This window comes from Sebastes fasciatus, chromosome 13, assembly GCF_043250625.1.
Source record: "Sebastes fasciatus isolate fSebFas1 chromosome 13, fSebFas1.pri, whole genome shotgun sequence".
NCBI lineage: Eukaryota > Metazoa > Chordata > Actinopteri > Perciformes > Sebastidae > Sebastes > Sebastes fasciatus.
This window is the reverse complement of record NC_133807.1, coordinates 33,060,692-33,072,797: the sequence shown is the minus strand read 5'-3', so window position 1 is coordinate 33,072,797 and position 12,106 is coordinate 33,060,692. Positions and strand designations below refer to the sequence as shown.

The following is a 12,106-nucleotide window of genomic DNA, read 5'->3' as shown; positions in this document are numbered from 1 at the left end:
TGTATATGTATATATATATGTATATATATACATATACATATGTATGTGTGTATTATGGCATGCCGTTCAGGAAATGATCATATATATATATATATATATATATATATATACATTTATACACACACAGTTGTTGTAGAGATACTCTACTTATGGAAATGTATCTGTGTCACATGTTCCCTTTTTAAACCTGCAGAGGGAGGTCTATGCAAACTCTTCCTCTCTTATAAACACACCATCAGCAACTGGTGGCAGAACTCTGGAACAGTTTTATATATTTCTGAAACACTCAGATCAGAAAGCTCTGAACTAGAGCGTTTATCCCAGAAATGGAAAATACAATTATCTGGAGTTTAATATTTGTAGTTGCTATTCATGGTGAGAAAATCTATTCTGATTTACTGCTTCCGTAAATATCTAACCTGTGATGTATATATAAGTGTGAATGATGACGATGTCTTACCTTACAGGAGTCTGGAGTGAGATCAAACTGGACCAGTCTCCCTCTGAGGTGAAAAGACCTGGAGAGACAGTGAAGATGTCCTGTATCATATCTGGATTTTCCATGACCAGCTACTATATTAGCTGGATACGACAGAGACCAGGAGAAGCTCTGGAGTGGATTGGGAGGATGAATGCAGGTAGAAACTCTGCTAGCTATGCCAGCTCCTTTCAAAGCCGTTTCATCATGACTGAAGATGTGCCCAGCAGCACTCAGTACCTCGAGGTCAAGAGCCTGACAGCACAAGACTCTGCTGTTTACTTCTGTGCTCGACACACAGTGACTGAAGACAGTGGAGCAGCTGCACTAAAACCTCCACAGACAACAAACTGCAGTGATCTTAATAACATCTGGGTTCTCTCACCACCTGCTAAAACACGCTGACATATAAACCCACTCACCGCTTTAACCACACCCTCGACCTTGTTATGTCATATGGCGTTGAAATTGAACATTTAATTGTTTTTCCACAGAACTCTCTTTTATCAGACCATTATTTAATCACTTTTGAATTCTTATTACTAGACTATACACTATCAGACAAAAGTGTGTACACTAGATGTCTATCCGATAGTGTTGTAGCTAAATTTAAGGAAGCGATTCCATCAGCATTAAATTCAATACCATGTCTCAATATAACAGAGGACTCGTATGTTAATTTTAGCTCTACCCAAATTGATCATCTTGTAGATAGTGCTACAGACTCACTGCGAGTCACACTTGATTCTGTTGCCCCTCTAAAAAAGAAGTTAGTAAAACAAAGGAAGTCAGCTCCATGGTATAATCCTCAAACACGCAAATTAAAGCAAGCATCGAGGAAACTGGAAAGGATATGGCGTTCCACCAAACAGGAACAATCTCATTTAGTCTGGCAAGATAGTCTTAAAACATATAGGAAGGCTCTCTGTGATGCCAGAGCAGCCCATTACTCATCATTAATAGAGAACAATAAGAACAACCCTAGGTTTCTATTCAGCACTGTAGCCAGGCTGACAGAAAGTCACAGCTCTATTGAGCCATGTATTCCTACAACCCTCAGTAGTAGTGACTTCATGAGTTTCTTTAATGATAAAATCATAACTATTAGAGACAAAATTAATCACCTCCTACCGTCAACTGGTACCAATTTATCCTCAAACTTAGGAACCTTAGAAACAGCTGTACAACCTGATATATATTTAGACTGCTTTTCTCCTATCGATCTCCACAAACTGACTTCACTGATCTCTTCATCTAAATCATCTACCTGTCTCCTAGACCCCATCCCAACTAGACTGCTTAAAGAAGTTTTACCTCTAGTTAGCACCTCTTTACTGGATATGATCAATGTGTCTTTACTAACAGGCTATGTACCACAGTCCTTTAAAGTAGTTGTAATTAAACCTCTTCTTAAAAAGCCCACTCTTGATCCAGAGGTCCTAGCCAACTATAGACCTATATCTAACCTTCCCTTTACCTCCAAAATACTCGAGAAAGCAGTTGCCAGTCAGCTGTGTGACTTTCTACAGAACAATCATTTATTCGAAGATTATCAGTCAGGATTTAGAGTGCACCATAGCACAGAGACAGCACTAGTGAAAATTACAAATGACCTTCTAATGGCATCGGACAAAGGACTTGTCTCTGTACTTGTCTTGCTAGATCTCAGTGCTGCTTTCGACACCATTGACCATGACATCCTATTACAAAGACTGGAACATTTAATTGGCATTAAAGGAACTGCACTAAGTTGGTTTAAGTCCTATTTATCAGATCGATCTCAGTTTGTACATGTCAACGATGAGTCCTCCATGCACGCCAAAGTTAGTCACGGAGTTCCACAGGGTTCTGTACTTGGACCAATTCTATTTACCTTATATATGCTTCCCTTAGGCAATGTTATTAGAAAACACTCCATAAACTTTCATTGTTATGCAGATGATACCCAATTATATCTATCGATCAAGCCAGACGAAACAAACCAGTTAACTAAACTTCAAGCATGCCTTAAGGACATAAAAATCTGGATGACCTGCAATTTCCTGATGTTAAACTCAGACAAAACTGAAGTTATTGTACTTGGCCCTGAGCACCTCCGAAACAAATTATCTAATGATATAGTTACTTTAGATGGCATTGCCCTGGCCTCCAGCACCACCGTAAGGAATCTGGGAGTTGTCTTCGATCAGGATATGTCCTTTAACTCTCACATAAAACAAACCTCACGGACTGCCTTCTTTCATCTACGTAACATTGCAAAGATCAGACACATCCTGTGTCAAAATGATGCAGAAAAATTAGTCCATGCATTTGTTACCTCTAGACTCGATTACTGCAATTCCTTATTATCAGGCTGCTCCAATAAGTCTCTTAAGACTCTCCAGTTGATCCAGAATGCTGCAGCACGTGTACTGACTAGAACTAGAAAAAGAGATCATATTACGCCTGTATTAGCTTCTCTGCACTGGCTGCCTGTAAAATCCAGAATAGATTTTAAAATCGTCCTCCTCACCTACAAAGCGCTAAACGGTCAGGCCCCATCATATCTTAAAGAGCTCATAGTACCCTACTACCCCACTAGAGCACTGCGCTCACAGAATGCAGGGTTACTTGAGGTTCCTAGAGTCTCCAAAAGTAGAATGGGAGCAAGAGCCTTCAGCTATTAAGCTCCTCTTCTCTGGAACCAGCTCCCAGTTTCAGTCCGGGAGGCAGACACCGTCTCTACATTTAAGAGTAGGCTAAAGACTTTCCTCTTTGATAACGCTTATACTTAAGCTGCTATAGGCATAGACTGCCGGGGGACTTCCTATGACACACTGTCATAAGGAACTTCCTATGACACACTGAGCTCCCCTCTCCTTCTGTATATACTCATGTCCCATGTCCATGTTGTTACTAACTTCATTCCTTCCCGGGAGTCCTTGTGCCTCCTTGTCTCGCAGCTAACCGTGGAGCGGGGTCACACCTGGAGCGAGGTGATACCTGGAGCGGGATCACACCGGGAGCGAGGTTATACCTGGAGCATGGGTACACTTGGAGCAGGGTTTCACCTGGATCTTGGTGGTCTCCGGTATTGTGGCTGCATCTGCTGCCGCGTCGGTGCCTGCTTGACACCAACTGCTACCATCCTTAATTAACTACGTCTGTACGAGGGACTACCAATGCTAACGAGGGATTTCCAACACCTAGTGACAATATGGCAGCCTGGAGAATAACACTTCTCAATCACTGCCAAAGACATCAAGAGCTCCCAGCAAGCATGCTGATGCTGCAGGAACCAATGCACGGGCATCGATCGCAGGGACGTCCCACACCAATACACATGGACGTACTGAGGACAGATGCTGGACAGTGCTGGCTTTCCGATAGTTGTATTATCACTCTTTCCATCCACCACTATTGGTTTTGTGTTATCAGTCCTACTTGTATTAGCTATTACAGCTGCAAGACTGCTATTGTGGCTGCTTCTCTATCTCTCTCTCTCTCTCTATCTATCTCTCTCTCTCTCTCTCTCTCTCACTCTCTCTCTATCTATCTATCCCCCCAGCCGGTCTCGGCAGATGGCCGCCCGCCCTGCGCCCGGTTCTGCTCCAGGTTTCTTCCCAGTAATCGGGGAGTTTTTCCTGGCCACAGTGCGCTTGGTGGATCCTGTTGGGTCTCTAAACTATGGTGTACGTTCATAGACCTGCTCTATATATAAAGCGTCTTGAGATAACTTCTGTTGTGATTTGACGCTATACAAAAATAAATTGATTTGATTTGATTTGATATCCTCATTACATTTTAAACTCATGAGTACATATTTATTCTCTTTATGAGGTTACATCACTCACAGTTATTTCAAATATCAAAGCATTATCTAATATTAAATGTCACACTTAGAAGTACAAACCAAAAATCATGAAATCAGTTTGAAAATAAGCTGAAAAACATTGGATGACAGAGTGAACTGGATCACAACATAATCATCAAGGTGAAATGTTCATTGGTTAGATGGTGATGAACATGATGAGATGGCAATAAACCAATTTAAAAAAAATGCTCGTGGATATCAGAGGGATGCTGTAGATTATTGAGCTAAACGTGAATTATGTTGCTCATTATCAAGTGTAGACCACACAATGTCAGTTTCATGCAGATTGGATGATGTTTGTCACATAACGCTGACTTCCTGTTGCCAGTAGGTGGCGCTATGACTATGAGTCAATATTGCCATGTAGATGTCCTCAGGCCTGGACTGCTATGGAGTAGGTCCAGTTTGGGGCAGATTGGACCAAGTACAGTTGAGTTACAATAGTTCGTTGTTCAATGGCGAATCGTGTAAATTCTCTGCCACGCCACATCAACGCCATTTCATAAAAACTCAAGATTTGACCAACTTTCCATCACAGAGGTCTGATGATTGTACTGACCAAATGCCCCCTTGCCACACCCAAGCATACGAACACAATCCGTTAACACATTTTAGCACTTTTAATGAGTGTGCCAAGTTTCGTTTGTTTTTAAGCCACCCTAGCACCTAAAAAACAACTTCCTGTTTCATGGCGAACAATGCATCACCATGGCAACGGCTTTTCACGAAAACTCAAAAGCCTCGCCGTCTGGCATCATGAAGGTCTTACCATATTCGTGACCAAATTTGAGGTGGATCTGGTTAACCTGCTAAGAGTAGTACGCCAAAATATAGCGACTGTAACTTCCTGTTGCCACTAGGTGGCGCTATGAGTATGATTGAAAATTGCCATGTAGATGTCTTCAGGCCTGAACTCCCATCAAACATGACGCAAGTCATCAAAATTCGCCATGCCGCCACGGCGTCGCAATTTGACGAAAACTCACAATCTTCGCAAAGGAAGCATCATCCAGGTCTTAATGTTTTTCTGATAAATTCTGAGAGGGATCTGATTAGTCTGTGAGGAGTATGTTGTAAAAGTACACAACCTGTGACTTCCTCTTGCCAGTAGGTGGTGCTGTGACTATGTGGATGTCGTCAGACAGGGACTTTTATCACGCATGAGATATTTGGAGCAGATTGGTTAATGTAATTGGTTAACGCTTTTGAGCCATTTTGCCACACCCTTAAAATATATACATTTTCACCACTTCTGATTCAAAGTGTTGTTCGTTTCTGAGCATGTTTAACCCATCAAAATGCTATCCATTTCGGAGAATAATAATCATAACGATTTCAATAGTGCCTCACTGAAAACATGTGAGACAAACTTTAAATCGACTGACCTCGAGGAATGACTCTTGAACTTTGGTTCTCCAGTTTCAAACTGAAAAGCCGAATGCATTCAATCCTCCCTGTGAGGAGGAGTCAATGCAAAACTCAGATGTCTTCCACCTCTACTTATCTGACTGCAGAGAGGAGGACAGAGGACAGTGAACACACAGTTTAACATGATGGACTATAGGACAGGACTGCTGCTTTTAACCATCTGCTGCTGGACAGGTCAACATTTACACTGATGTTGAGTTGACATAGTTCTGATTTATGTACCTGACATATTTCTCATGATGTATGTTTTATATCTTGACAGGTGTTGATGGTCAGACTCTGACAGAATCTGAACCAGCGATTAAAAGACCTGGAGAATCCCTCAGACTGACCTGTACAGCCTCTGGACTTACCATTTCTGGCTACGGTATGAACTGGATCAGACAGGCTCCTGGACAAGGACTGGAGTGGATCGCTTATGTTTATAGTACCAACATCTACTACTCCCAGTCAGTCCAGGGGAGATTCACCATCTCCAGAGATGACTCCAGCAGTAAAGTCTATCTACAGATGAACAGTCTGAAAACCGAGGACACAGCATTGTATTACTGTGCCAGAGACACACAGTGAGAGACGATAATAGGAGAGTCATACAAAAACTACTTCCTCTATTTACCACCACCATTGGGAACACTCTGTTATCTCAGCATCACTTTATTTTGTAATACTGTTGATTAAATTCTCTGTATTAGTGTGGTGAAACTGGGTCCACATGTCTTAATAAGTACATGCATGAAGATCATTAACAAAACGTACTGGTTAAAGTTACCAGAGAAGCTGTACAAAAACCTTAAAGAATGTATTCTTACAAAGACCAACAGGGGGCAGTAGGAGACCTAAAATATGATGGCAGTAAAGAGCAGTATAACAACGCCACTAGATGAGCTGCAGGTGATTTTGTGGTGTTTGACTTCCTGTTTTTTTTTTTATCAACAATGTGATGCTGAATAACTGAGTCTGACGGTGTTTTCACATCTAGTCTCAAAATTCAGTCGTCTTAAAGGGGACCAACAGAAAAGAGGCCTCAGTTCTCTTTCTGTTCACACTATAGTTCCTCTGGAGCTCAGACCCACATCGTCCTGATGAATCATATATAGTAGTGTTTATGGAGTGGTGTTTATGGAAAACGCAGCCCTTTCGTCAGGTTGCTGCCACCGGTGTGTTTTACGGTGTTTCAGGATGTCCTGCGTGTGCAATTAATGCAGTTATTAATGTGTTTTGTCATCAATTATTACAATCATAAGGAGCATTTGGGAGTGAGACTGATACAGACAGAAAGGACGGACATGCGGAGCGCTATAAACCCCCGACTACGTTGTCGCGGGGTTATAATGAATCAATATTCTGTTACTATAATGACTATTTCTCTCCTCACATGTCCTCAGAATCATCTTGTAGTGTACCGTTTAGCTGTAAAATGAGAAAGTTTGTGACCCTGCAGCCATGTTGAGATCAAGTTGAAGGAAATACCAAGCCCCGCCCACCAGCCGGAGCACAGCCAAAAGGAACGCTCTCTCTCTCTGAAATGACCTGTGATTGGTCAAAGTCTCCCGTCATGTGCTAGATTCCTTAAAGCCTGAAAACAGAGCCATGAGGAGGAGCAGAAGTTTAGTTTTCTCTCCTTGAATTACAACATGCTGAAAGGTTATTATGGGATTTTTTGCCCAATGATGCTAAAAGTTTTGTTGCCTACTGAAGCTTTAAAACAAAAAATAATAAATTTGTTTTTGGTGCCAAAGAACAATTAAAGGTGAGCGCTCCCCGGGAATCACTAAAGTAAAGAATGACTTCTGGGCTCAGACCAACATGTTAACAAACACATTTGACACAATACGCTTGTTGAGGGTCAGATGAGAAGATCAGTGTCATTCCAATATTGTTTTATATATATATATTATTTATATTGACTGAAAACAGGTATTAGGGGTTACACACTGGTCCTGAATGTTTTTGAAGCTTCATTAATATTCTCATTCCGTCTTTTATTCCTACTGAGGTTTTCTTTCCTCTGATGTCATATAATGGTATAAATTATAAACAAGTTTTTAGGACATCAACAGTATAACATAATAAACAACATTTGTTAAAGTGTTATTTGGTGTATATTATTATTATATTGTAATTAAAAACACTGACTTCAGGAAGATTGTAAAACTAGTAAACTATTGTTAAAGTTTTGACAAAATGCAGACTGAGGAGGAGTCAATGCAAAACTCAGATGTCTTCCACCTCTACTTATCTGACTGCAGAGAGGAGGACAGAGGACAGTGGATACACAGTTTAACATGATGGACTATAGGACAGGACTGCTGCTTTTAACCATCTGCTGCTGGACAGGTCAACATTTACACTGATGTTGAGTTGACATAGTTCTGATTTGTGTAACTGACATATTTCTCATGATGTATTTTTATATCTTGACAGGTGTTGATGGTCAGACTCTGACAGAATCTGAACCAGTGATTAAAAGACCTGGAGAATCCCACAGACTGACCTGTACAGCCTCTGGATTCACACTCAGCAGCTACTGGATGCACTGGATCAGACAGGCTCCTGGAAAAGGACTGGAGTGGATGGCTTTTGTGCACACAGGCAGTGCTGCTAAATATTACTCCCAGTCAGTCCAGGGCAGATTCACCATCTCCAGAGATGACTCCAGCAGTAAAGTCTATCTACAGATGAACAGTCTGAAGACCGAGGACACAGCAGTGTATTACTGTGCCAGAGACACACAGTGAGAGACGATAATAGGAGAGTCATACAAAAACTACTTCCTCTATTTACCACCACCACTGGGAACACTCTGTTATCTCAGCATCACTTTATTTTTGTAATACTGTTGATTAAATTCTCTGTATTAGTGTGGTGGAACTGGGTCCACATGTCTTAATAAGTACATGCATCAAGATCATTAAAAACGCACATTTTGTTAACATGTTAAAACAGAAAGCTTCCATGTGATTTGCAGATTTTACACCATTTTCTTTGTTCATGAAAATTCTGATATTAACACATTTTACAGCGGTAAAAAAAGGAGATTTTATATATTTAGAAAGTTAACTGGTTTACAACCAAGACGGCGACGGCCAAAAACCAAGATGGTGACGGTGAAAATGTCGAACTCGAGGCTTTAAAACCGTAGTCCACTAACCAATGGGTGACGTCATGGTGACTACGTCCACTTCTTATATTCAGTCTATGGTTGGGACAGTTTATCGTGACTCACAGCAACGCCTGCATTTATAAGAAGACAACCTTATTGTGATGAAAACTTTACAATATTCTGTTTTTAGACATTAACTCACTAACTTCCAGAGTTTTAAAACATATCTTTACATTAAATCAAATCAAAGCAGCGCTGCAAGTTTACTAAATTAACCATCTAGATGGTGACATTTAAGTCCATATAAGATCTTTCATAAAAATATGTTCTTTAAATAAAAACTGATTTCTCTCTGGTCTCTAGAGAAGACACACTGTTTACACCTTCAACTGATTCAAATGACATTTAAAAGATGATTCAACAATATGCAAATGAAGGTGACTTCTAAAGAAGTGAGTGAGTGTCAGTGAGAGACAGAAGAGCTCCATCAGCTCAGCTTCAACATCAACCATGTTCTCTGGAGCTCTGATACTGCTGCTGGCAGCTGGATCCTGTGAGGAGCTTTCACTGGATTCACACTAATAAACACATTAGAAACACTGAATAGTCAGATGAATGATGGAGATAATGTTGATTTATGTTTCCACAGGTGTGAACAGTATTGATCTCATCCAGCCAGACTCAATGGTTGTGCAGCCTGGACAGTCTTTGACCATCACCTGTCAGGTCTCTGGTTATTCTCTGACTGATAACAGCTATGCAACCGGTTGGATCAGACAGTGTGAAGGAAAACCAATGGACTGGATTTCCCATCGGTGGGGTGGAGGTGGCCTTTATCAAAATAATGCTCTGAATCACAAGTTCAGCTACAGCAGAGACACTTCTGCTGGAACAGTGACTCTAAATGGACAGAACGTGCAGCCTGAGGACACAGCTGTGTATTTCTGTATACGTCGGCCCACAGTGATACAAACCACCAACAGACCTGTACAAATACTCAGCAACCAGCCAGACTCAACCACACAAACATGTTGACAATGTCAGATAGAAAGAAAGTCACAAGCAGTTACTTTACTTTAAAAATCCGTCTGTGTTCAACTTCAAACTCTTGTCCCAAATGTTTTATCCCTGAGTTCTTGTATGTTGATGCTGAGAGAAGATGAAAAAGAACTAATTGCTTCTTTTGATGCAGAGATATAAAAAGAAAAAACAATATTCTATTAATATAATTTACTGTTTATTGTGAACATGTTAAATGTTATACCTGCTAAATATCAGTATATTAACATTATTATTGGGAGCATGTTAGCACTGAACTCAAAGCACCGCTGTGCTGAAGAACAGCCTCACATGGCTGTCGACTCTTACCTTGTTGAATGTTCTCTACATTATTTAGGACTGCTGATAGAGACGCACCGATCCAACCTTTTCAGTCCTGATACCGATAGAGATACCTGGGCTTTGGGTATCGGCCGATACCGAGTACCGATCTGATACCAGTGTTTAATTAATAAACTGTATGCCTCTCTGTGTGGACGTGACCGGGATCATTCTTTAGTGTGTAAGGAAACATCAGGCCTGACTTAAACATTGTGTTCTTAACTTTGTAAAACAAAATGTAACAAATACAAACACATATTTATGTTATTTATACTAATTAAATTTGTATTTTATTAAAATAATAAATCGTACACCAGCAGACTCTTCTATTGGCTCCAGTTAGACCAACATTGATGCTTCATATATGTTTGATTCTATATATGCAAACTCAGTGAGCTTCAGCTATAAAACATCACATCAGGCTGTCAGAGGAGTTCACAGCACGTCAGCTTCAACATCAACCATGTTCTCTGGAGCTCTGCTGCTGCTGTTGGCAGCTGGATGTGAGTCTCTCTGGATCTGTCAACACTTCTTCTTTTACAGTACAACTTGATATTTTTGAGATAAAAAACATGTTCTTGTTTTTTTAACAGGTGTGAAGGGTGAAACGTTGACTCAGCCAGCCTCTGTGACTGTGCAGCCAGGTCAACGTCTGACCATCACCTGTCAGGTCTCTTATTCTGTTAGCAGCTACTACACCGCTTGGATCAGACAGCCTGCAGGGAAAGGACTGGAGTGGATCGGAATGGGATCTATTGGATCAACCACACGCTACAAAGATTCACTGAAGAACAAGTTCAGTATCAGTTTAGACTCTTCCAGCAACACAGTGACTCTAAACGGACAGAACGTGCAGCCTGAAGACTCTGCTGTGTATTACTGTGCCAGAGACACACACTGGTTAAAGTTACCAGAGAAGCTGTACAAAAACCTTAAAGAATGTATTCTTACAAAGACCAACAGGGGGCAGTAGGAGACCTCAAATATGATGGCAGTAAAGAGCAGCATAACAACGCCACTAGATGAGCTGCAGGTGATTTTGTGGTGTTTGACTTCCTGTTTGTTTTTTACCAACAATGTGATGCTGAATAACTGACTGAGTCTCAGTTTTATTGAGACTGTTGATGTCTAAATGTGGTTTTCTTTCCTCTGTGTTGGTTTGTAAAAGACAACAACATGACTTTTAAGTTTTGTTTTAAATAGTAATCACATTCACATCCTCTAACAGACTGTAGAACTGGGGAACAACTGGTGTCATTCAGCAATTACACATTTGAGTGATCAAAATCACATGTTGAGTTCCCCACATGTCCTTTCTCAGGCCTCTACATGATCCCACTACTTAGTTTATGGAAAACAACGAAATCTGAAAACAGCTGAGTCCTCCCTGTGAGGAGGAGTCAATGCAAAACTCAGATGTCTTCCACCTCTACTTATCTGACTGCAGAGAGGAGGACAGAGGACAGTGGACACACAGTTTAACATGATGGACTATAGGACAGGACTGCTGCTTTTAACCATCTGCTGCTGGACAGGTCAACATTTACACTGATGTTGAGTTGACATAGTTCTGATTTGTGTAACTGACATATTTCTCATGATGTATTTTTATATCTTGACAGGTGTTGATGGTCAGACTCTGACAGAATCTGAACCAGTGATTAAAAGACCTGGAGAATCCCACAGACTGACCTGTACAGCCTCTGGATTCACACTCAGCAGCTACCACATGGCCTGGGTCAGACAGGCTCCTGGAAAAGGACTGGAGTGGATCGCTAATATCAATAATGCTGGTGGCAACATCTACTACTCCCAGTCAGTTCAGGGCCGGTTCACCGTCTCCAGAGACAACAACAGACAGCAG

The 12,106-nt window shown here is 41.0% G+C and overlaps 2 gene segments (V, D, J or C); both read left to right on the top strand.

The window, feature by feature from the left end:
* Nucleotides 1-451: 451 nt before the first annotated feature.
* LOC141781566 (immunoglobulin heavy variable 1-46-like) lies at nucleotides 452-883 on the top strand. The segment is given in 1 exon segment: nucleotides 452-883. A coding segment is annotated over 1 exon segment (432 nt).
* Nucleotides 884-9,372: 8,489 nt separating this feature from the next.
* On the top strand, nucleotides 9,373-11,215 carry LOC141781565 (immunoglobulin heavy variable 3-30-3-like). The segment is given in 3 exon segments: nucleotides 9,373-9,415; nucleotides 9,512-9,641; nucleotides 10,954-11,215. Coding segments are annotated over 3 exon segments (435 nt in total).
* Nucleotides 11,216-12,106: the final 891 nt, after the last annotated feature.